Raw genomic sequence first — 25,346 nt, 5'->3', positions numbered from 1 at the left:
GCATTTCTGAAGACAAAGGAATTCTCCGGTTGGAACATTATTCAAGATTTATGTTAAAATCCTAAAGATTGATTCAATACATCGTTTGACATGTTTCTACTGACTGTTACAGAACTTTTTGACATTTCGTCTGCTTTTAGTGAACGCGCTTCGTGACTTTGGATTTTTTTACCAAACGCGCTAACAAAAGTAGCTATTTGGACATAAATGATGGACATTACCGAAAAAATCAAACATTTATTGTGGAACTGGGATTCCTGGGAGTGCAATCTGATGAAGATCAAAGGTAAGTGAATATTTATAATGTTATTTCTGACTTCTGTTGACTGCACAATATGGCGGGTACCTGTATGGCTTGATTGGGCTCTGAGCGCCGACCTCAGATTGTTGCATGGTTTTTGCTTTTTCCGTAAAGCTTTTTTGAAATCTGACAGAGCGGTTGCATTAAGAACAAGTTTATCTTTAATTCTATGTAAAACATGTATCTTTCATCAAAGTTTATGATGAGTATTTATGTTATTTGATGTGGCTCTCTGCAATTTCTCCGGATATTTTGAAGGCATTTCTGAACATGGCGCCAATGTAAACTGAGGTTTTTGGATATAAATATGAAATTTATCGTATCGTAAAACATATATGTATTGTGTAACATGAAGTCCTATGAGTGTCATCTGATGAAGATCATCAAAGGTTAGTGATTCATCTTATCTCTATTTCTGCTTTTTGTGACTCCTGTCTTTGGCTGGAAAAATGGCTGTGTTTTTCTGTGATTTGGCGGTGACCTAACATAATCGTTTGTGGTGCTTTCGCTGTAAAGCCTTTTTGAAATCGAACACTGTGGTGGGATTAACAATAAGTGTATCTTTAAAATGGTGTGAAATACTTGTATGCTTGAGGAATTTTAATTATGAGATTTCTGTTTGAATTTGGTGCCCTGCACTTTCACTGGCTGTTGTCATATCGATCCCGTTAACGGGATTGCAGCCCTAAGAAGTTATTAAAAGTCATGTAAAGATTAACTGGGCTATTGAATCACAAAGACTTACTATACATAATATATTATAAAAATGAATACATACATTCTCTCAATCAGCAACAGTCTAACAATTAGCTAATTGCCAAGCTAACATATGCAATTGTTTTAAGATGGTCATACCAAGGATTATTTGGCTACATGATTTGGAATTTTAGTACCATATTGAATTAGGCTTTACCGCTGTTAACCCATAGCAACACATTGAATAACAGATTCATACATGGAAAAATGCTATGAAAATGCTATGAACAATTTTAAAGTGTCTGTCCTATATCTAAGAGATATAAGAAATATCAGGAAATTCATACTTTTTTAAATTACCCATATTTAACATAAGAAAATTGGCCACTAAACTACTTCCATCCATTTTTTGGAACTGGTACCGGGCTACCTTCCGACGAGTCTTATGCTTGCGGGCATCCTAGAGCAAAACGAACTACACGTTCATGAGACTAATCTTTCGATTAGTGTGTATGTAGCCCAAACTGTTCGGACGCTACAGACAGAAGTTGGCAGATTGGCGGTACTGACTTCAGGGGTCGTAGAGCAATACGGAGAACACCATCATGTTTGTCAGTCTCATCTTTCCATAGAGTGGTCATACCGTTGGTCCAAACCGTTCAGATGCTACAGACGTTTTTGTGAGAAGACCGATATTAGGGATGTCTCATGGTCTGACAAAAACCGCTGTAGTTTAGCCTCCTTCCACTGCAGTTGTTGAAGGTCACAATACACACAAAAAATATATCTCTAGTTTAATCAGATGGACTTTGTTGGGGATTTGTTGTATTGTGCTGATTCGATTTCTGTGGGTGTGGACATTGTGATCAGGGGGTTAAACAAATCAAAATATATTTTATATTTCAGATTCTTCAAATTGGCCACCATTTTCCTTGATGACAGCTTTGCACACTCTTGGCATTCTCTCAACCAGCTTCTTCTTCTTATGCAGTCAAGGCAAATGACCTTTAGGGTTCTAAACCTACCCTAGAGTGTAAAAACAGCTAACAAAAGCTAACCCAGTCACAACAAACTCTGAAATCACAGCTAGCATTCTCCTTTAATTTGTTTCAGCTGTTTTGCATTGACATTTATATCCATATTAATCTCGTCCAAAGAACCAAAAGTTTCTATATAGAACCCTTTTTTCTAAGAGTGAAGCTGCTTGAATGAAATAGACCTGCTAGTTGTTTCTTGTAATACAGTGAATGTCCCACATCTTAAAATAGCGTTATATGTTGACAATTATTTGAAAATAAGTAGGGCTCTGTTCTAACACAATTGACACCCTTGTGATAATGTTTTTTTGGATCAATTCACTGAATGATGTGTAGTATTTAACTACCTTGCTATTGGGTCAATGTTGATTTCACTAATCCAGGAAACTGCCTGATATTGGTTTTGATATCAGTAAACAATAGAGTACAGTACATGCAGAGGCATTTGACACAGTACTTTTATGATACATTTTTTTCACCTTTATTTAACCAGGTAGTCCAGTTGAGAACAAGTTCTCATTTACAACTACGACCTGGCCAAGATAAAGCAAAGCAGTGAGACACAAACAACAGAGTTACACATGGGATAAACAAACATAGTCTATATACAGTGTGTGCAAATGAGGTAAGATTAGGGAGGTAGGGCAATAAATAGGCCATAGTGGCGAAGTAATTACAATTTAGCAATTAAACACTGGAGTTATAGATGTGCAGAAGATGAATGTGCAAGTAGAGATACTAGGGTGCAAAGGGTGGGTGCTGCTATGATGACCATTGAGCTGAGATAAGGCGGGGCTTTAACTAGCAAAGACTTATAGATGACCTGGAGCAGGTGGGTTTGGCAACGAAAATGAAGCGAGGGCCAGCCAACGAGAGCATACAGGTCGCAGTGGTGGGTAGTATATGAGGCCTTGGTGACAAAACGGATGGCACTGTGATAGACTGTTGCAGGCTATTTTGTAAATGACATCACCGAAGTCGAGGATTGGTAGGATGGTCAGTTTTACAAGGGTATGTTTGGCAGCATGAGTGAAGGATGCTTTGTTGCGGAATAGGAAGCCAATTCTAGATTTAACTTTGGATTGGAGATGTTTGATGTGAGTCTGGAAGGAGAGTTTACAGTCTAACCAGACACCTAGGTATTTGTAGTTGTCCACATATTCTAAGTCAGAGCCGTCCAGAGTAGTGATGTTGGACAGGCGGGCAGGTGCAGGCAGCGATCGGTTGAAGAGCATGCATTTAGTTTTACTTGTATTTAAGAGCAATTGGAGGCCACGGAAGGAGAGTTGTATGGCATTGAAGCTCGCCTGGAGGGTTGTTAACACAGTGTCAAAAGAAGGGCCAGAAGTATACAGAATAGTGTCGTCTGCGTAGAGGTGGATCAGAGAATCACCAGCAGCAAGAGCGACATCATTGATGTATACAGAGAAGAGAGTCGGTCCAAGAATTGAACCCTGTGGCACCCCCATGGAGACTGCCAGAGGCCCGGACAACAGACCCTCCGATTTGACACACTGAACTCGATCAGAGAAGTAGTTGGTGAACCAGGCGAGGCAATCATTAGAGAAACCAAGGCTGTCGAGTATGCCGATGAGGATGTGGTGATTGACAGAGTCAAAAGCCTTGGCCAGGTCAATGAATACGGCTGCACAGTATTGTTTCCTATCGATGGCGGTTAAGATATCGTTTATGACCTTGAGCGTGGCTGAGGTGCACCCATGACCAGCTCTGAAACCAGATTGCATAGCGGAGAAGGTATGTTGGGATTCGAAATGGTCGGTAATCTGTTTGTTGACTTGGCTTTCGAAGACCTTAGAAAGGCAGGGTAGGATGGATATAGGTCTGTAGCTGTTAGGGTCAAGAGTGTCCCCCCCTTTGAAGAGGGGGATAACCGCAGCTGCTTTCCAATCTTTGGGAATCTCAGACGACACGAAAGAGAGGTTGACAAGGCTAGTAATAGGGGTGGCAACAATTTCAGCAGATAGTTTTAGAAAGAAAGGGTCCAGATTATCTAGCCCGGCTGATTTGTAAGGGTCCAGATTTTGCAGCTCTTTTAGAACATCAGCTGACTGTATTTGGGAGAAAGAGAAATGGGGAAGGCTTGGGCGAGTAGCAGAGGGGAGGGCAGTGCTGTTGTCCGGGGTAGGGGTAGCCAGGTGGAAAGCATGGCCAGCCGTAGAAAAATGCTTATTGAAATTCTCAATTATAGTGGATTTGTCGGTGGTGACAGTGTTTCCTATCTTCAGAGCAGTTGGAAGCTGGGAGGAGGTGTTCTTATTCTCCATGGACTTTACAGTGTCCCAGAACTTTTTTGAATTTGTGTTGCAGGAAGCAAATTTCTGCTTGAAAAAGCTAGCCTTGGCTTTTCTAACTGCCTGTGTATACTGGTTTCTAGCTTCCCTGAAAAGTTGCATATCACGGGGGCTGTTCGATGCTAATGCAGAACGCCATAGGATGTTTTTCTGTTGGTTAAGGGCAGTCAGGTCAGGAGAGAACCAAGGGCTATATCTGTTCCTGGTTCTAAATTTCTTGAATGGGGCATGCTTATTCAAGATGGTGAGGAAGGCATTTTTAAAAAATGTCCAGGCATCCTCTACTGACGGGATGAGATCAATATCCTTCCAGGATACCTCGGCCAGGTCGATTAGAAAGGCCTGCTTGCTGAAGTGTTTCAGGGAGCGTTTGACAGTGATGAGTGGAGGTCGTTTGACCGCTGACCCATTACGGATGCAGGCAATGAGGCAGTGATCGCTGAGATCTTGGTTGAAAACAGCAGAGGTTTATTTGGAGGGCAAGTTTGTTAGGATGATATCTATGAGGGTACCCGTGTTTACGGAATTGGGGTGGTACCTGGTAGGTTCATTGATAATTTGTGTGAGATTGAGGGCATCAAGCTTAGATTGTAGGGTGGCTGGGGTGTTAAGCATGTTAAAATTTAGGTCGCCTAGCAGCACGAGCTCTGAAGATAGATGGGGGGCAATCAGTTCACATATAGTGTCCAGAGCACAGCTGGGGGCAGAGGGTGGTCTATAGCAGGCGGCAACGGTGAGAGACTTGTTTTTAGAGAGGTGGATTTTTAAAAGTAGAAGTTCAAATTGTTTGGGAACAGACCTGGATAGTAAAACAGAACTCTGCAGGCAATCTTTGCAATAGATTGCAACACCGCCCCCTTTGGCCGTTCTATCTTGTCTGAAAATCTTGTAGTTGGGGATGAAAATGTCAGAATTTTTGGTGCTAAATGCTATATGGCAATCCCTCAGCCATAGTTATTGCAGGCAATATTGGATCTGCTCCATTCAGAATCATTAGAAGCAGCAGACAGGGCAATCCAATTTCTCCCTTGCTATTTTATTATCCATGGAACTCCTGGGCCAGGCAAATTGTCAATCGAAGAAAATAACACATTTCCCTCAAATCTAGTGATCACTTCATACGCAGACGATATTTTACTATATCAAGACAATGTATCTCAATCACTCCAAAACATATTGAAGATCATAGATGAATTCAGCTTTGTCTCAAGATATACAATTAATCTAACCAAATCAGCCCTACTGCCTCTCAAGACCCTGATGAAGGACTCCGTCTCTACTTATGGAATCCCAATAATTTCCCATTTAAAATATTTAGGAGTAGATATAGTTCCTTCCTTAGATAAAACCAATAACAAAAACTTTAACAGAATGCTCAGATCAATTAAATCCAACCTCAGTAGATGTAATAACATCCCAGTTGTTTAACCGCAGAATATCTGTTGTCAAAATGAATATATTGCCACGGCTGAATTTCTGTAGTTCAATGCGTCCCATGGCACCACCTTCTGGCTATTGGGATAAAATTCATAGTGGGGTTTCAAAATATACAGTGGGGAGAACAAGTATTTGACACACTGCAGATGTTGCAGGTTTTCCTACTTACAAAGCATGTAGAGGTCTGTAATGTTTTATCATAGGTACACTTCAACTGTGAGAGACGGAATCTAAAACAAAACTCTAGAAAATCACATTGTATGATTTTTAAGTAATTAATTAGCATTTTATTGTCTTACCTCCAGAGAGAACTCTCAGTGAAAGCGCCCAAGTTAAAGTCATACTGCTTCGTCAAGGTCAGGATCACCTAAAAATAAAAACAAAAAGCATTTTAATTGTATGCAATTGCAAGTACATATATATCTACAATCAAGTGCACTTACACCATGCATTTGCTGTGTCTAACAGCATGGAGTATACACTATTATTGCTACATTACCATAAACTATAATCTTTGTATGACAGCACAATGATGAATGATCCTCAGGTTGTCTAGATCAGCCAGTCTGTTGGTTGTAATGATCTGAACAGCCATGCAAGCTGTCAAGTGTCTCATCAGTACCTCATGTGGAATGATGCCTACATGACGGTGGACTCCAAAAATCGTTTAGTGAACAACAAAATTAAGTATGGCCAGTCTTCCAACCTTTCTCTCAATCTCTCACTCCCTCTCTCTCGTCAAGACTAGCTCTGCTATGGATAACAGCCATTTTATGGGCTCCTGACAGATTCTGCTATTTTGTGTGTTTTTGTCCACTGATCTTAACCTTTTTTATACATAATATTTCTGCCATTGTTTCCTATGACTGAAAAGAGCTTCTGGACATCAGAACAGTGATCACTAACCTCAATTTGGATGAAGATTTCTAATTCAACAAGTCAGATGCGCAGGGCCTTGTCCTCACCCGGACCAGGCCCTAATCCCCGAGACTCGGAAAAGAAAAAGGCGGTGCAAGAGAATGCGGGCACCCTGACGAAACTAAAACATAAACCGCTCTGCCTTCCGTTCTATTTGGCGAACGTACAATCACTGGAGGAGCGCTCTTCGAGACTATCTTATCAACAGGACCTGAAGAACTGTAATATCCTATGTTTCTTGGTGTCGTGGCTGAACAAGGACAATGTACATCTGGTTTTACTATGCACCGGCAAGACTGAACGGCAGCGTCGGGTAAGCTCAAAGGGGGAGGTGTGTGTCTCTTTATTAACAGCTGGTGCGCAATCGAGGTTCAGCTCAGCCGAACTAGAATACCTCATGATAAGCTGTAAGCTAGGGACACCAAGATTTATTTTCCTGGGATAACTGCGAGAAACAGTTAAATTATATTAAATTATTTATTTATATGAACAGCATTAAGTTAAATGTAACTGTTCAATTATATGCAATGTCTAAATCTGGCTTCTCGAAGGGCCGCAGCCTACTCTGCTACAGTGCCAAGAAAAATTATGTGAACCCTTTGGAATTTCCTGGATTTCTGCATACATTTTACATAAAATTTGATCTGATCTTCATCTAAGTCACAACAATAGACAAGCACAGGGTGCTTAAACTAATAACACACAAATTATTGTATTTTTCTTGTCTATATTGAATACATCATTTAACTTCTTCTTAATAGAGGCGCTTTTTTCACTTTGGGAAAAAATCGTGCCCAAATTAAACGGCCTCGTACTCTGTTCTAGATCATACAATATGCATATTATTACTATTGGATAGAAAACACTCTGAAGTTTCTAAAACTGTTTGAATTATATCTGTGAGTAAAACAGAACTCATTTGGCAGCAAACTTCCAAACAGGAAGTGAAAATTCTGAAAATGGGGCTCTGTGTCAGGGCCTGCCTATTCAACTGGCTTATATTTATGGATCTGTATGCACTTCATACGCCTTACATTAGATGTCAACAGGCAGTAGAATGTTGAATGGGGTGTCTAGCTTGATCTGAGACCGAATGAGAGCTTTTGGAGTGACAGGTCCGCTCTTTTGTCAGTATTCAACTGTGCACCAGGGAAGCTAACATTGTCTTCTGAAATGCGTTAGGTATACACAACGAAATGCTCCGGCTCTGATTTTATTGGATACATATGAGAAAAACATCCTAAAGTAGGATTTTCAACCGAGTTTGACCAGTTTATTGGGAATTTTGGAATTTTTCGTTCAGTGCGCAAAGATTTCTTGGACATGTGCCCTCCACATGGCTAGCCAAAGTTGCTAATTCGACAGAAGAAATGGACATTCTAAAACAAAACAACGATTTATTCTGGAACTAGGACTCCTTGCACAACATTCTGATGGAAGATCATCAAAAGTAAGAGAATATTTATGATGTTATTTCGTATTTTTGTGGAATATGTTGGCTCCAACAAGGCGGAGAATAGGTGAGCGCTGTCTCACAATATTGCATGCTGTATGTTGTACTAAAGTTATTTTAAAAAATCTAACACAGCGGTTGCATTAAGAACCAGTGTATCTTTCATTTGCTGCACAACATATATTTTTTAGTAAAGTTTATGATGAGTTTTTTGGTTAGATTACGTGACTGTCCAAAATTGCTCCGGACAATTTGGTGCATCATGGCTACTTATTCACAATGTAAAACCAGGATTTGTAGCTCTAAATATGCACATTTTCGAACAAAACATAAATGTATTGTATAACATGATGTTATAAGACTGTCATCTGATGAAGTTGTCCAAAGGTTAGTGATTAATTTGATCTCTATCTCTATTTCGGGGTTTTGTGACAGCTATGTTGGCGGTGAATAAATGGCGTTGTGTTTATCTTTCATTTGCTGTACACCATGTATTTTTCATAAATGTTTTATGATGAGTATTTATGTATTTCACGTTGCTCTCTGTAATTATTCTGGCTGTTTTGGTGCTATTTGTGATGGTGGCTGCAATGTAAAACTACGATTTATACCTCAAATATGCCCATTTTCGAACAAAACATAAATGTATTGTTTAACATGATGTTATAAGACTGTCATCTGATGAAGTTGTTCAAGGTTAGTGATTAATTTTATCTCTATTTGTGGGTTTTGTGAAAGCTACCTTTGCGGTGGAAACATGGTGAAAACATGGCGTTGTGTGTTTGGCTATTGTGGTGAGCTAATATAAATATATATTGTGTTTTCGCTGTAAAACATTTTAAAAATCGGAAATGATGGCTGGATTCACAAGATGTTTATCTTTCATTTGCTGTATTGGACTTGTGATTTCATGAAATGATATTATATGATATCCCTGTCGCGTTAGACTAGGCTATGCTAGTCAGCTTTTTTGATGAGGAGGATCCCGAATCCGGGAGGGTGACTCGTTAGAGGTTAAACATTCACAGAGTAGGTGTAACGATCGTCTTCGGGAGAAAGAGAGGAGGACCAAAGCGCAGCGTTGTAAGTGTTCATGTCTTTAATAAAAATCCAAAAACTGAACACAGGAACAAAAACAATAAACGATATGATCAAACGAAACAGTACCGTGTGGCGACAAACACTGACACGGAAACAAACACCCACAAACCAAAAGAGAAACCCAGGCTACCTAAGTATGATTCTCAATCAGGGACAACGATTGACAGCTGCCTCTGATTGAGAATCATACCAGGCCGAAATCAAAACCCCAACATAGAAAAACACACAGACAGCCCACCCCAACTCACGCCCTGACCATACTAAATAAAGACAAAACAAAAGAAAATAAAGGTCAGAACGTGACAGTAGGTTGGAAAAAGTATGTGAACCCCTAGGCTAATGACTTCTCCAAAAGCTAATTGGAGTCAGGAGTCAGCTAACCTGGAGACGAATCAATGAGACAAGATTGGAGATGTTGGTTAGAGCTGCTTTGCCTATTAAAAAACACACAATTTGAGTTTGCTATTCACAAGAAGCATTGCCTGATATGAACCATGCCTCAAACAAAAGAGATCTCAGAAGACCTAGAAATTGCGAAGAAACGGAAGATCTGTTACAACGCTGTGTACTACTCTCTTCACATAACAGCGCAAACTGCCTCTAACCAGAATATAATAGAGTGGGAGGCCCCGGTGCACAACTGAGCAAGAGGACAAGTACATTAGAGTGTCTAGTTTGAGAAACAGACGCCTCACAAGTCCTCAACTGGCAGCTTCATTAAATAGTACCCACAAAACACCAGTGCTATATAAATACATTTGATATGATATGACAAATAACATTCGATTTTCCTTCTCTCTCCTTCAAAAACCAGATTATATCAAAATTCATTGTGTAGTCTGCAATATAAAAAATTGAACAGTCAGTATTTAACCAATTACAGTGGGGAGAACAAGTATTTGATACACTGCCGATTTTGCAGGTTTTCCTACTTACAAAGCATGTAGAGGTCTGTAATTTTTATCATAGGTACACTTCAACTGTGAGAGACGGAATCTAAAACAAAAATCCAGAAAATCACATTGTATGATTTTTAACTAATTCCTTTGCATTTTATTGCATGACATAAGTATTTGATACATCAGAAAAGCAGAACTTAATATTTGGTACAGAAACCTTTGTTTGCAATTACAGAGATCATACGTTTCCTGTAGTTCTTGACCAGGTTTGCACACACTGCAGCAGGGATTTTGGCCCACTCCTCCATACAGACCTTCTCCAGATCCTTCAGGTTTCGGGGCTGTCGCTGGGCAATACGGACTTTCAGCTCCCTCCAAAGATTTTCTATTGGATTCAGGTCTGGAGACTGGCTAGACCACTCCAGGACCTTGAGATGCTTCTTACGGAGCCACTCCTTAGTTGCCCTGGCTGTGTGTTTCGGGTCGTTGTCATGCTGGAAGACCCAGCCACGACCCATCTTCAATGCTCTTACTGAGGGAAGGAGGTTGTTGGCCAAGATCTTGCGATACATGGCCCCATCCATCCTCCCCTCAATACGGTGCAGTCGTCCTGTCCCCTTTGCAGAAAAGCAGCCCCAAAGAATGATGTTTCCACCTCCATGCTTCACATTTGGGATGGGTTCTTGGGGTTGTACTCATCCTTCTTCTTCCTCCAAACACAGCGAGTGGAGTTTAGACCAAAAAGTTATATTTTTGTCTCATCAGACCACATGACCTTCTCCCATTCCTCCTCTGGATCATCCAGATGGTCATTGGCAAACTTCAGACGGGCCTGGACATGCGCTGGCTTGAGCAGGGGGACCTTGCGTGCGCTGCAGGATTTTAATCCATGACGGCGTAGTGTGTTACTAATGGTTTTCTTTGAGACTGTGGTCCCAGCTCTCTTCAGGTCATTGACCAGGTCCTGCCGTGTAGTTCTGGGCTGATCCCTCACCTTCCTCATGATCATTGATGCCCCACGAGGTGATATCTTGCATGGAGCCCCAGACCGAGGGTGATTGACCGTCATCTTGAACTTCTTCCATTTTCTAATAATTGCGCCAACAGTTGTTGCCTTCTCACCAAGCTGCTTGCCTATTGTCCTGTAGCCCATCCCAGCCTTGTGCAGGTCTACAATTTTATCCCTGATGTCCTTACACAGCTCTCTGGTCTTGGCCATTGTGGAGAGGTTGGAGTCTGTTTGATTGAGCGTGTGTACAGGTGTCTTTTATACAGGTAACGAGTTCAAACAGGTGCAGTTAATACAGGTAATGAGTGGAGAACAGGAGGGCTTCTTAAAGAAAAACTAACAGGTCTGTGAGAGCCGGAATTCTTACTGGTTGGTAGGTGATCAAATACTTATGTCATGCAATAAAATGCTAATTAATTACTTAAAAATCATACAATGTGATTTTCTGGATTTTTGTTTTAGATTCCGTCTCTCACAGTTGAAGTGTACCTATGATAAAAATTACAGACCTCTACATGCTTTGTAAGTAGGAAAACCTGCAAAATCGGCAGTGTATCAAATACTTGTTCTCCCCACTGTATATGTTGATGTAGGTGTGCTAGTTCTACATGCATTTCATTGCTGTAGTACATGTCCAACTGTGATGATTTTTATGAATAGTGACTAAATGATGTATACATTTAACATAGAACTATAAGAGAATTCTACCCTGTCATTGTATGATTGTATGAAATTTATTAGAATCATAAATCTAAATCTGATGTGTGTAGTTTTAGTCAGAATTAGAACAAGGACTTTTTGTTCCTTTTTAGTATGTAAGCAGGGTGCAAGTGTGAAACAAATGATAAGAGCTATCGACAGACAAGCTGTACTTGTAACGGTTTCTAGGAGTAGGGATCGGACCAAAACGCAGCGTTGTATGCAGACATAATGAATTTATTAAACAAGACGAAAACACGAAGAACACTTGAATAGATTACAAAACAACAAAACGACGTAGACAGACCTGAACATGAGAACTTACAATGTAACACGAAGAACGCACAAACAGGAACAGACGAACCAAACGAACGAAAACGAAACAGTCCCGTGTGGTGCGACAGACAGACACAGGAACAATCACCCACAAACAAACAGTGAGAACAGCCTACCTTAATATGGTTCTCAATCAGAGGAAACGTAAAACACGTGTCCCTGATTGAGAACCATATCAGGCCAATAGACAAATAACCTAAACATAGAAACACATAACATAGAATGCCCACCCCAACTCACGCCCTGACCAACTAAACACATACAAAAACAAGGAAAACAGGTCAGGAACGTGACAGTACTACTGTGTTCCTTTCAGGACATTCTGTCCCCACCCATGGAGGGGAGAGACCTTGGGCTTGTAGTAGATTGTATAACAGGTAGCAGGCAATGTATGAGAAGGAGAAGACTTGTAAACTATATTGTCATTGTTTCTGAGAGGATGAGGGACATTTGACGAAATGTGAGGTATATAGACCAATGTACAGGAAATAATAAGCAGAGCTCTCGTTTTTTAATTGAAGTTCAGTTTATGAACATTGAGAACAAGATTCTCATGACACCATCCTGTGGCATTCATCTTTTACCATGGAATGCAATGTATTGACATATGGGCTCCCGAGTGGTGCAGCGGTCTAAGGCACTGCATCTCAGTGCTAGAGGCGTCACTACAGACCCTGGTTTGATTCCAGGCAGTATCACAACCGGCTGTGATTGGGAGACCCATAGGGCGGCGCACAATTGCCCAGCGTCGTTAGGGTTTGGCCGGGGTAGGCCTTCATTGTAAATAAGAATTTGTTCTTAACTGACTTGCATAGAAAATAAAAGGTTAAATGAAACATAAGCGTTATCCCTATGGCACTCATCTTTTTCCATTGAAAGCAATTTATTGATATAACGTAAACTCGTACATCGCCTTGGTCCGTACAATTGACCTTATTTAAGCGCCCCAAAAACGTAATACTTCCAGATCAACTGTAATTTCAATACCATTGTAAAGCACAATTTCCCCCCTTTCCAACAGAATTCATGCCGAGACCTTCACGCTGCCCGTTTCTGCATAATTCAAGAAGGCAATGAGCTCATTCGGGTGTTTTTAAAAATGGCGGGTGGGGAAGCGAAACTAATGCGTTATAGTGAGAAGGACAGATGCCATGTGGGAAAATTGCTTTTTTCACTCGATCTGTCCAACTTATCACCTTATCGCCTCTAAAATGTAAATAAAACACTATAAAGAGTTTATATAATGTGTCATTACATACCTATTTGAAGGTTTGTGTCGAATTTGAATCGAATTTGAATTGAATTTTTAGGGCGGTGCTAAAGTGATCTTAGAAGTAAACAGCGGCTTTGAGAATGATGATCGCATGCAATGATGACGAAAAAAAATGACTAGGAATCCCCCCCTTACCCCGTCACTGTCCATTTCTTGTTTTTAAACGATGAGAGAAGTGCTACACCTGGTGGAGAGAGATTGTAAGACAGAAATAGTTGCTTTATGCGTGCTGTACGTTACGACATGACACGTCAAGATGTAACGGAGGGTCAGTTTTTTCAACTGTATACTATAGAGCCATTACCATGTCGATCAACGCTTGAATAGAAACCTAGTTCACACCCCCGATTTTGAAGTCAACACAGTCGCTACAGTCCCATTAGTTTTCTTTGTAGCCTCGTTTGAATGTCGCGGTTACGCACATTTGTACGGAATGGGGTGAGTTTACGTTAAGTGTCAATTGGTTGATGCTCATTTTTTCCCATTGGGATCGCAGAGCCTACTGGGAGCATGGCCAGTTGAGATAAGCGTGACAGGATGATGTTTTGAGGCTGATAATGGGCAGGAGACGGAGATAGCATTGCAAATCCTGATTTTGTGGTCAATTAACCATTTGTTTGTGCTTGGGATTATTGTCTTGCTAGAAGATCCTCTTACGGACAAATTTCAGCCTCCTAGCAGAGGCAACCAGTTTTTTTGCTAAAATGTCCAGGTACTGGGTAAAGGTCATGATGACGTTGACCTTAACATGGGCTCTAGGACCAATGGATGCGAAATAGCTCCATAACATCAAAGATCCATCCCCATATTTTACAGTAGGTATGGGGTTCTTATCTGCTTATCCATCCTTATTTTGACGCCAAACTCACCACTAGTGTGCTTGGCCAAAGAGCTCTATTTTAATGTCATCTGACCATAGCACAGGTTCCAATCCAAGTGCCAATGCAGTTTAGCAAAGTCCAGGCGTTTACAATTGTTGGAGGACTTGAAAATATAGCTTTTTGGCCACTCACACCAGTGGTGAGGAAGGATTGCTGGAAGTGGCAAGCACACATCAAATACTACAAATAAATGGTTAATTGACCACAAAGCCAACATTTTGTCTCCGGACTTGAACTCCATTGAAAACCTGTGGTTTGAATTGAAGAGGGCAGTCCATAAGCGCAGAAAGACACCAAACTTGACCTCAATTCTATCACCTTGTCTGACTATTGGAGGAAATACCAAATCCCCAGAGGACTCCGTATTATGAATTTTCCAGCTAATGGAGCACAAGGTAAAACTGAATTGAGAGATAAATGGGAGGCTATTCTCAACAAGTGTTCTTTTGACCTAATGCTACTTCTAATATAATAATCTAAAAAAGACAGATAAGTAGTCGAAACAGAAATTGAAGAAGTATAAAGGAAAATCACAGAACAGTGACAATTCTAACGAAGCACAATGTGATGAGATCTTGAAAGAGAAAGTAGACACATTCACTCTGACATTGAAGCAAGACAAGCTAAGACAATTTAGAAGAGATGAAGTAGACTATAGAGATGGCAAGGTCTTTGCCTGGAGAAAACCAACCCGCATGAATTCAGAATCACATCTGCAGAGGAGGATCCCTTGATCTGTTTCTTTCAACTTTACAAGCAGTGACAATGAGGATCACCCCAGACACTCACAGGCCAGCTCCTCCCAAGATTTTTTAGACCAGGAAGAGGAGTCACGCAGGTCCCTCAACAAGAGAGGGAGAGGACGCAGAAGAGGCCAAAACGGAGGGGGAGGAAGAAATCAAGACTATTCAACCACACGAGCAGGACCAGACCAAGGCTGTGAGCAACATTTCTGGAGAACCCCTTTCTGATGATTGTGTAAAGGTCTTGTCTAAAGGACTGTCCTTTGCAATTTTGTTTCTGGTGTCCTTTGACAGCTCTTTGGTCTTGGCCATAGTGGAGTTTGGAGTGTGACTGTTTGAGGTTGTGGACAGGTGTCTTTTATACTGATAACAAGTTCAAACAGGTGCCATTAATACAGGTAACAAGTGGAGGACAGAGGAGCCTCTTAAAGAAGAAGTTACAGGTCTGTGAGAGCCAGAAATCTTGCTTGTTTGTAGGTGACTAAATACTTATTTTCCACCATAATTTGCAAATAAATTCATTAAAAATCCTACAATGTGATTTTCTGGATTTTTTTTTCTCATTTTGTCTGTCATAGTTGAAGTGTACCTATGATGAAAATTACAGGCCTCTCATGTTTTTAAGTGGGAGAACTTGCACAATTGGTGGCTGACTAAATACTTTTTTGCCCCACTGTATGTGACAGAAGCCTACCATCAATTAGACAATAATGAATTCTACCAATCTCTAACCTTCAATCCAACAGAGGACCTAAAAACTGAATTGAAAGGGATCCTCACAGAAGCTAAGGAGAATGGCTACATTTCAGACAATAAGTTCACATTTATTTTCAATGGCAGTCCGCGTATGTCTTCTTTTTATCTTCTTCCAAAAGTCCACAAGAATCTTGAAAACCCCACCAGGCAGACCAGTCATTAGTGGTAATGAAAGTCTGACAGAACCAATCTTTATTAAGCCTTTTCTGCCGTCACTCCCAGCCTATCTTCAAGATACCACAGATGTGTTGAACAAAATGAAGGAATTGAACAATATAGGTACAGCTACCTTTTTTGTCACCATGGATGTGGAGTCTCTATACACCACCATTGAGCATGAACAAGGTTTGGCAGCTATGCACCATTTCTTGAATACCCCAGCCTGAGACTGAGATGCCTCCTACAGAATTAATTGTCTCACTGACTGAATGGACTCTTAATAATAACATCCTTTTTCTTTCAGGACCATATTTTTAAACAAGTCAAAGGACGTGCCATGGGAGCATGCTACAGCCCTTCCTACGCTGGTTAGTACTTGGGTAAATGGGAAAAATGATTTAATTTTGGATCCTTCTAATAACCAGTTCTTTGACCGGATCATATGGTGGGGACGCTATATTGATGTTTGCCTGTTCTGGTTCGGCTCAGAAGATGAACTTATTTCCTTCCACCAATACCTTAAAATAATAATTTTAAATAATTGGGGAATCATCCAAAGTGATACGCTACTACGCCAAGTCTTCCCAGAGCCACCAGTCATAAGCTTTAAGAGATGTCCAACCCTAAATGACAAACTAGTCCACAGCTATCTTCCTGGTGACTCAAAACTTGGCGAGACCACAAACCCAATGGCTCTTTCAAATGCAACCAGTGCAACCATTGCAGAAATAATGCACGTAAAAAGTATTTTGTTGACACAGCTTTTAAAATGGAGTATCACGTCAAGCATTTCATTAACTGCAAAACCACTCATGTCATCTACAGACTGGAATGTCCACAGTGCAAGGTGTTCTAAACTCAGCAAAAAAAAGAAAAGTCCCCTTTTCAGGACACTGTCTTTCAAAGATAATTTGTAAAAGTCCAAATAACTTCACAGATCTTACTTGTAAGGGTTTAAACACTGTTTCCCTGTTTCCTGGGGAACGGTCATTAAGACACCAACAGCTTACAGACGGTAGGCAATTAAGGTCACAGTTATGAAAACTAAGGACACTAAAGAAACCTTTCTACTGACTCTGAAAAACACCAAAAGAAAGATGCCCAGGGTCCCTGCTCATCTGCGTGAACGTGCCTTAAACATGCTGCAAGGAGGCATGAGGACTGCAGATGTGGCCAGGGCAATAAATTGCAATGTCCGTACTGTGAGACGCCTAAAACAGCGCTACAGGGAGACAGGATGGACAGCTGATCGTCCTCGCAGTGGCAGACCACGTGTAACACCTGCACAGGATTAGTACATCATGTGGAACAGGTACAGGATGGCAACAACAACAGCCAGAGTTACACCAGGAACGCACAATCTCTCCATCAGTGCTGACTGTCCGCAATAGGCTGAGAGAGGCTGGACTGAGGGCTTGTAGGCCTGTTGTAAGGCAGGTCCTCACCAGACATCACCGGCAACAACGTCACCTATGGACACAAACCCACCGTCGCTGGACCAGACAGGACTGGCAAAAAGTGCTCTTCACTGACGAGTCAAGGTTTTGTCTCACCAGGGTTGATGGTCGGATTTGTGTTAATCGTCGAAGGAATGAGCATTACACCGGCATCAGTGTCTTAACAGCGATTTGCCTGAGCGCAGCCCTTTCCAGAAATCCGGTAGTGGCTTCTGATTACATTTTCATAGAACCGCTTGTTGCAATTTCTATGAGGCTCTTGTTTAGATATCGGTAAGTGGACTGGAGGAAGGGCATGAAAGGGATAACAAATCCAGTTTGTGTCGTCCGTCTCAAGAAAGTACCTGCTTAATTGCGCACCCAGCTGCTACGCTATATCACATTTGAATTTTTTTTACCTTTATTTAACTAGGCAAGTCAGTTAAGAACAAATTCTTATTTTCAATGACGGCCTAAGAACAGGGGGTTAACTGCCTGTTCAGGGGCAGAACGACAGATTTCTATCTAGTCAGCTGGGGGATTTGAACTTGCAACCTTTCGGTTACTAGTCCAATGCTCTAACCACTAGGCTACCCTGCCGCACTAAAAATCATACAATGATGGAAAGATCGGTGTGTTGTCCTTGTTAATGCAAACAGAGAAGAGCTCCAACTTCTTAATCATAGCCTCAATTTTGTTTCGCATATTGAATATAGTTGCGGAGAGTCCCTGTAATCCGAGATTCAGATCATTCAGCAGAGAAAAAACATCACCCAGATAAACCAGTCGTGTGAGAAACTAGTCATGCAAGCGCTCAGACAAGTGAAAATGATGGTCAGTAAAGAAAACTAAGCTTGTCTCTCAATTTTAATTTTTTTTCTTCAATACTTTGCCCCTTGATAACCAGCACATTTCTGTATGTTGTAAAAGCGTTACATGGTCACTGCCCATATCATTGCATAATGAAGAAAATACATGAGTTCGGGGGCCTTGCTTTAACAAAGTTAACCATTTTCACTGTAGTGTCCAAAACATATTTCAAGCTGTCAGGCATTCCCTTGGCAGCAACAGCCTCTCAGTGGATGCTGCAGTGTACCCAAATGGCATCGGGAGCAACTGCTTGTACACGCGTTTACCACTCTACTATGTCTCCCTGTCATTGCTTTTGCGCCATCAGTACAGATACCAACACATCTTGACCACCAATGTCCATTTGATGTCAGAAACCTGTCCAGTACTTTAAAAATATCCTCTCCTGTTGTCCTGGTTTTCAGAAGAGGATGTCTTCCTTAATTGACCCCCCATGAACGTAACAGACATATACCAGGAGCTGTGCCAGGCCCGCCACGTCTGTTGACTCATCCTGCTGTAACGCATAGAATTCACTGGTGTCATTACTGTCCTGATCAGGTCAGGTTACAGGAGACCACAACCCTACAGATTATCTCTCAACCCCAACAGAGGAGGAGAAATCTAGGGGACTGAAGATGTGGGGGTTTTATGACCCCTCACACCCATGGTAATTCTGAGGCCACAGACAACATTCCTTTGTCCCTCTCACTATGGAGAACCAGCCTCAGAACTGTAAACATGCAATAAAGGGACTTTGGAACAATGGTTTCCGTCAACTACAATGGTGGTCATGACGATAGATGGAATATGAAAATGTATGTCATTTTTGTTTTGTTATTAAAGGTTAATAGATGACGTTATTATGAAAACATTGTAACGTTAAGAGTTTTCCTCGTATATGCTTGATGTTTATACATTGTACGTTGTGTGGAAAATGTCCAAATCAAAGAGAATGTTTCGGTAAAGATGAAATGTGAAGTTAGTTGTCTAAAATTGGATTTGAGTAAAATCTATACCTTGCCCCTTAAACTTGGTACGCCCAGAGAATTGCCCTGAAGGCGGTTACGCCCACTTCTGACCCGAGGGTATAAAACCTGTGAGTGCAGAATTAACAGATTAGACTAAGTGACCCGAGCTGCAGCCAAAGGTCTAAAAGGTCAACGAACCCAAAACGCAACAAGTTTGAAGACAAAGAAATCTTTTTCTAACCAAGCTACGGATGAGTAGCGGTGTCTAAAGTGGGTGAATTCAAGCCGAACCACCTAGCCTCCACTCCCCATCGAATCGTGGTATCTACACTCTTTCATCTTTACGCTGTGAGCTCTGAGCTACAGATCTATCTGTCCTCCGAAGACCCCTTCCAGAGCAAGGACAAGGGAACAGGCCAGTAAGCCAAAGGACACGGACATCGTGAGGACACCTAGAGAGGTGTGCAGGAGAAGTGCGTCATTGGGCAGCCTGAACGGTCCACGCGGGAAAATCCACGGAGACCTTCCACAAGTAATTACATCATTATATTCTGACTCATAACATCGGCAGTTTGGGGCAAGGGTTAGAATGAGCATAGCTGACAATTTCACCCAAATGTATATTCCTCTCGTGTACTTTCTCTCTTTCTCTCTCTTTTAAATCCCCATTTTGGGTAACACGCGCCATAGTGTGTTGGCCCGTTATACTAAGTTCTAATCAATAGCCTAGAATGTGTTTTTGTGTATTTGTATCTTTTATCATCATTTTAGCTTTTTAGTAAATAAACATTCAACTAAGATTGGTGTGGTACGAATTCATTAGTGAGACCCGGGTCCGTGCAGAATCACGGGCTATACGACGTTCAGAACAAGATTGTTAGAGGCAACTGGTTAATTAGCGGCTGTGGTAAAATCGATATTCTGATATTCTTTGAGTTAATTTGGGAAATAGAAACTCAATAAAAACTAGTTTTCCCATGGTGCCCCAGGTTAATGAGTTAATAATTGCTTGATTCAGTTAACCACGTAATTAGAAACTTGTAATCATTCGATGAGCAACAGTCGTCACATTAACTAATACAACGTCACGACACTGGCTTATATGCAAAGCAGTAATTGTTTCAAAACATCTCCTGCCATGTCACTGATGCGTCGTGAAAGAGTGTTGTTTGATGAAGGCATTGTCTGTATAGTTTTTTGGGGCCTTTTCCCCCAGCATTGTCCCAGCCATATCCGTGGCAATAGAAAGAATTAAGTCCTCCACAATAGTATGGGGCTTGCCTGTCCTAGCCACTCGATAGCTCACCATATAAGACGCTTCTAGCCCCTTATTAATGGTATCTGTTGCTTTTAAACATGTCTTACTACTCGAAAGTCGTCCTAATTCTTGCTCAAAAAACTTGTGGCTTATTTTTCTAATTGGCCTGTTTCTAAATGTCTGCGCAAGACTGAAGGTTTCATCGAGTTGTGAGAACTTTTGCACATATAAACACACTGTGGCTGAGGAAGGGCACTACTCACCATATAAGTGAACCCCAAATCAATGTAGTTCTCATCATATTTGCGCCTCTATGATGGTCCAATGTCCCTGTCTGTTGTTCGGTGCTTTCGTAAGGGGGCAGTAGCTCTTCGGCTGCATCAGATTCACAACTGTCAGTGTCCATGCTAGCTAAGCTAGCAACAAATGTAGAATTACTGACGCTGGCACTGGATCTGCTCGTGGAAGCAGTACAACTTGTGTCATCGACAGGTGCAGGTGTAGCACTGCTGGTAGTAGCAGTACTACCAGTAGAGCTGGACACGGGCCTTCCTTTTTTTAACCATTCATACATTTTAGAGCAAACGGAATGAGCAGCAGCTACGTTTGGCTACATATGGACCGTTAGTGGAATTCCCACGAGAGAGCAACGGTTAATGTGATTGGATGTTAATTATTTTACATTGTGTTGTTATTTCGCTGAACACTAGATGGTTTCATTATATTTTTGGCAGTGAAACGAGGATACTCAGGAAAGAATAAAACATCACCCAAATGTATAGCCCCTTTGGAAAATCTAAGTGGACTGTTTGAAAATGTGAATCACATTTTTATTTAGCGTACCCCTGACGGCATTACGCACCCCAGTTTGGGAATAACCGTTCTAAATGATTCTGTGCTTCCAACATTGTGGCAACAGTTTGGGGAAGGCCCTTTCCTGTTTCTGCATGACAAAGCCCCCATGCCAAAAGCGAGGTCCATACAGAAATGGTTTGTCGTGATTGGTGTGGAAGAACTTGACTGGCCTGCACAGGGCCCTGACCTCAAACTCGTCGAACACCTTGGGGATGAATTGGAACGCCGACTGTGAGCCAGGCCTATTGCCCAACATCAGTGCAAATCCTCACTGATGCTCTTGTGGCTGAATGGAAGCAAGTCCCTGCAGCAATGTTTTAACATCTAGTGGAAAGCCTTCCTGGAAGAGTGAAAGCTGTTGTAGCAGCAATGGGGGGTCCAACTCCATATTAATGCCCATGAAAGAGAAAGAGAACGAGAGAGGGGGGGTAGAAAGAGAGGGAGGGAGAGACGGAGCGAGAGCATTAGATAAATATCAAGAGAGGAGCAACAATGTGCCATTACATCATAAATTAAAAATGGAGACTGAAAGAAAGCTAAATTACAGTGAGTTTAAACACATTAACCTTGTGGGACCCATAGAATGAGTCATTAAACCAAAAAAGCCACACAAGAATTAGAGAACAATGCCAAACCCCAATATACCCATCAAACAACAACTCTTCTCGGCTTGGACTATCTCCATTCCAGGTTAATTAACCAATCAATCAAAGAGAAAGATAACCATTTCCATAACTAAATGTGCCATGTCTGCAAGGACCAACACCACAGTCAGAAGTAATTTGGAATACAGATTTAGTTAAATGGCTCTGATGTTCAAACTAATTGCCTCTGAAAGAATGAGAGGAGGAAAAAAGTCCCACCAAAGTGTAGGCTAGTATTCGTTTCTTCGTGTGTTGCTGGTTATGATGGGTCAGAGGCAAAGGAGCCTGATACTTAGTATGGTAAATAACATCTGTCTGTAATTAAACCTCTTTCCTGTAGGGAATGCTTTGTAATGAAGCCATATCATATCACACCAAAAGGCATTGGTTGTCCTTCATTTTCACAACTTAAGTGATGCCAGAGGCATTGTAACATACTTTATTAATTTCACCCTTCATTAGACTTATAAAGAACAAATCATACAATTCTATAGATGATCTGTTGATTTGACTGTAATTGACCCTAACACAAGTGTCAGGCTAAGATGTGGGTTTAGGCTAAGCATAGACAACGAAGACAACGTTGTCTAAATTGTGAGAGCGTCGCCCACGTCTTTTGTTTCTCCCCATTGGCTTCATGACTGTTAACTAACACTGACCCACTGAATTAGGTCAACGGCAATCCACCGCAGGGCCAGCAGGCTGCCCAGGCAGATGACTAAGAATAAAAATTGTCCTAAGTGGATTCATCACGGGTACATAATTGGAAACAAAATGTTCGTACATCTCTCTCATTATTGTTAGCCAGAGCAACTGCAGCTCATGTTAATAGAGAACAACTACTATACATGCAAATACTGCAGCGACCGGGGACCGAGCAGCAATGAACCTCTAACATACTGTATATGTAATGCTTGGCTATTGATGTTGCAGAAGGTACATTGCAAATTCAAAAATGTCTATGATGCAGTATTGCACTTATGTAAATACCCAAAACAAACAAGAATGGCAGCAAAAATTTGGTTGAGCCTTCTAGGTAAATACAATTTAATACATATGATCACTCACTTGCGTACATGAAATGAAGGACCCTGGAAGGCCAAAAGCAGTGCATTTATTCCTGTTTTATTGATGTGGGGAGAGCCTTGCCCGAGTAAAGTCAACCAATCATTTTCAGAATGGCTCCCACTCTGAAGATCAGTCATCCCTTATCTTAACATTTTATTCTTGTTTTTTTGTTAGAATTGACTGAGTGCCTGATTTTGTTCCTGATTGAATTCCAATCCTGTATCTTTTGCGAAACACCACGGCACAACGAGCAGATAGATACATTCAAGTTATATTACAAGCGCTGTTCGCCAATGCAGACATTTTGATTCTTTGGAGATGCTTGAATGGACAGACTCCAAGGCAACAGAGGTGTTCAAGACATAATTTCATTTTGATATACATTGTGATACCAGCTGGACATCTCTCTTTTTTTCTCTTTCTCTCTCTCACGCACTTCTGACAAAATCACGTCTCCATGCTACCAGTTCACAAGGTTTCCAGTCGAGGTCGGAAAACTCTGAAATTCAAAGTGTTCTCGTTGGTTGGGGATGCGGTTTAGTCAAGAATAACTCATGTAGCCAGAGTTGGCCAAGCAGCAGTCAAACATGGATTGCACCAGTGGTTATTTAATTTAACAGAGGTAGGAAGGACAACTTGGCCAATGCTATTTATTTCAAACTAGAAACATTAGGGTTGAATAAGACTTGTCATGCTTCCTAACTACATCCCTCCAATCTTCCACTGGAACATACTGTAAGAACATACTCAAATATCACTTCATTCTAATGGTGTAGATAGGTGTTCGATATGATCATTCATCTTGACAGAATCACCTCCAGTTTGTATGAGAAGTGTGGAACACTGAAATACAAACCTTCTCTGGATAGAAGACTGCAGACACTTATGTTGGACTGGTGCTTTACAGAGTAACCTAAGGGGCCCAACACAGGATTTAAATACAATTTCAAGGGATACCCACACTGGCGTAGAGCAGTTTCTCTGGGGCCCCACAAAGTCGGCGTTTCCCCCCCCAAAAAAAAAAATATCTAATGTGACAGCCACTCATGAAGTGGACTACTGATCGCTGTCCATGGTTCTGAAATAGCAACATCTATGCAGCTTCCTATCAATAGGCTATCAGATTATGTGGTGCTAGCGCTTGTAGTAGCTTTGCTTAAATGGATACATATTTATTTTTATTTGGTCGTTATTTTCTCATGTTAAGCCTAACATTTACGTTTCACGAAGCTATAGGCTTATGGTGTCACAATGCTGCTATTTAGAATGCTGGCTGGCAACAATAACGTATTCACTTGTTTAGTAATTAAAGTAGGAAATTCAAACATTGCAGATTGTAAAATATATTTTTGATGCAACAGCAAACTACTCATTAACCAATAAATGTTTTTATATACAGTATATATACAACCGCCCTGTAGGCATATGCCCATAGCCTACCTTAGCCGCAATCGCGTTCTCGCAGCTAGGATAGAAAGTTTGTGATGTATCAAACCATCTATTAATGCCAAACAAAACAATCAGTCCACCGTCAAAACAATAGCTGACTAGGTGAATGTTTCATTATGCAGACAACGAAGTCTATCCTACATTGTCTACTAGCCTATCTATAGCTACGCATATCAAGCATTTAGCTGGTAGCCTATTTACACTGAATAAAAATATAAACGCAACATGCAACAACTTCAAAGAGTTACAGTTCATATAAGGATATCAGTCAATTGAAATGCAGTGCTTTCTGAAAATATTCAGAACCCTTCCCTATTTCCATATATGGTAATATTACAGACTTATTCTAAAATGTATTAAATAAATTGTTTTCCTCATCTGAATAAGAGACAAAGGGTTTTTAGAAATGTTAGCAAATTTATTAATAATTAAAAACAGAAATACCTTATTTACATAAGTATTCAGACCCTTTGCTATGAGACTTGAAATTGAGCTCAGGTACATCCTGTTTCCATTGATCATCCTTGAGATGTTTCTACAAATTGATTGGAGTCGCACTGTGATAAATTCAGTTGATTGAACATGATTTGAAAAGGCACACACCAGCCTATATAAGGTCCCAAAGTTGACAGTGCATGTCAGAGCAAAACCCAAGCCATGAGGTCAAAGGAATTGTCCGTAGAGCTTCGAGACAAGATAGTGTCGAACCACAGATCTGGGAAAGGCTACCAAAAAATATCTGCAGCATTGAAGGTCCCCAAAAACACAGTGGCCTCCATCATTCTTAAATGGAAGAAATTTGGAAC

General features: G+C 41.0%; 1 protein-coding gene across 2 annotated transcripts in view; it reads right to left on the bottom strand.

Moving 5' to 3' along the window:
* LOC139570895 (VPS10 domain-containing receptor SorCS3-like) overlaps positions 1 to 25,346 on the bottom strand; it is a 71,284-nt gene that overhangs the window by 32,716 nt on the left and 13,222 nt on the right. For both annotated transcript variants that reach the window (XM_071393199.1, XM_071393200.1), the window contains exon 2: positions 6,083 to 6,150. In XM_071393199.1, the coding sequence (XP_071249300.1) occupies positions 6,083 to 6,150 (68 nt within the window). The remainder of the gene's footprint in view (positions 1 to 6,082; positions 6,151 to 25,346) is intronic.

Source organism: Salvelinus alpinus, chromosome 3, assembly GCF_045679555.1.
Source record: "Salvelinus alpinus chromosome 3, SLU_Salpinus.1, whole genome shotgun sequence".
In the NCBI taxonomy this organism is placed as follows: Eukaryota; Metazoa; Chordata; class Actinopteri; order Salmoniformes; family Salmonidae; genus Salvelinus; species Salvelinus alpinus.
The sequence above is the reverse complement of the archived record's forward strand: the minus strand, read 5'-3'. Positions and strand labels throughout refer to the sequence as shown.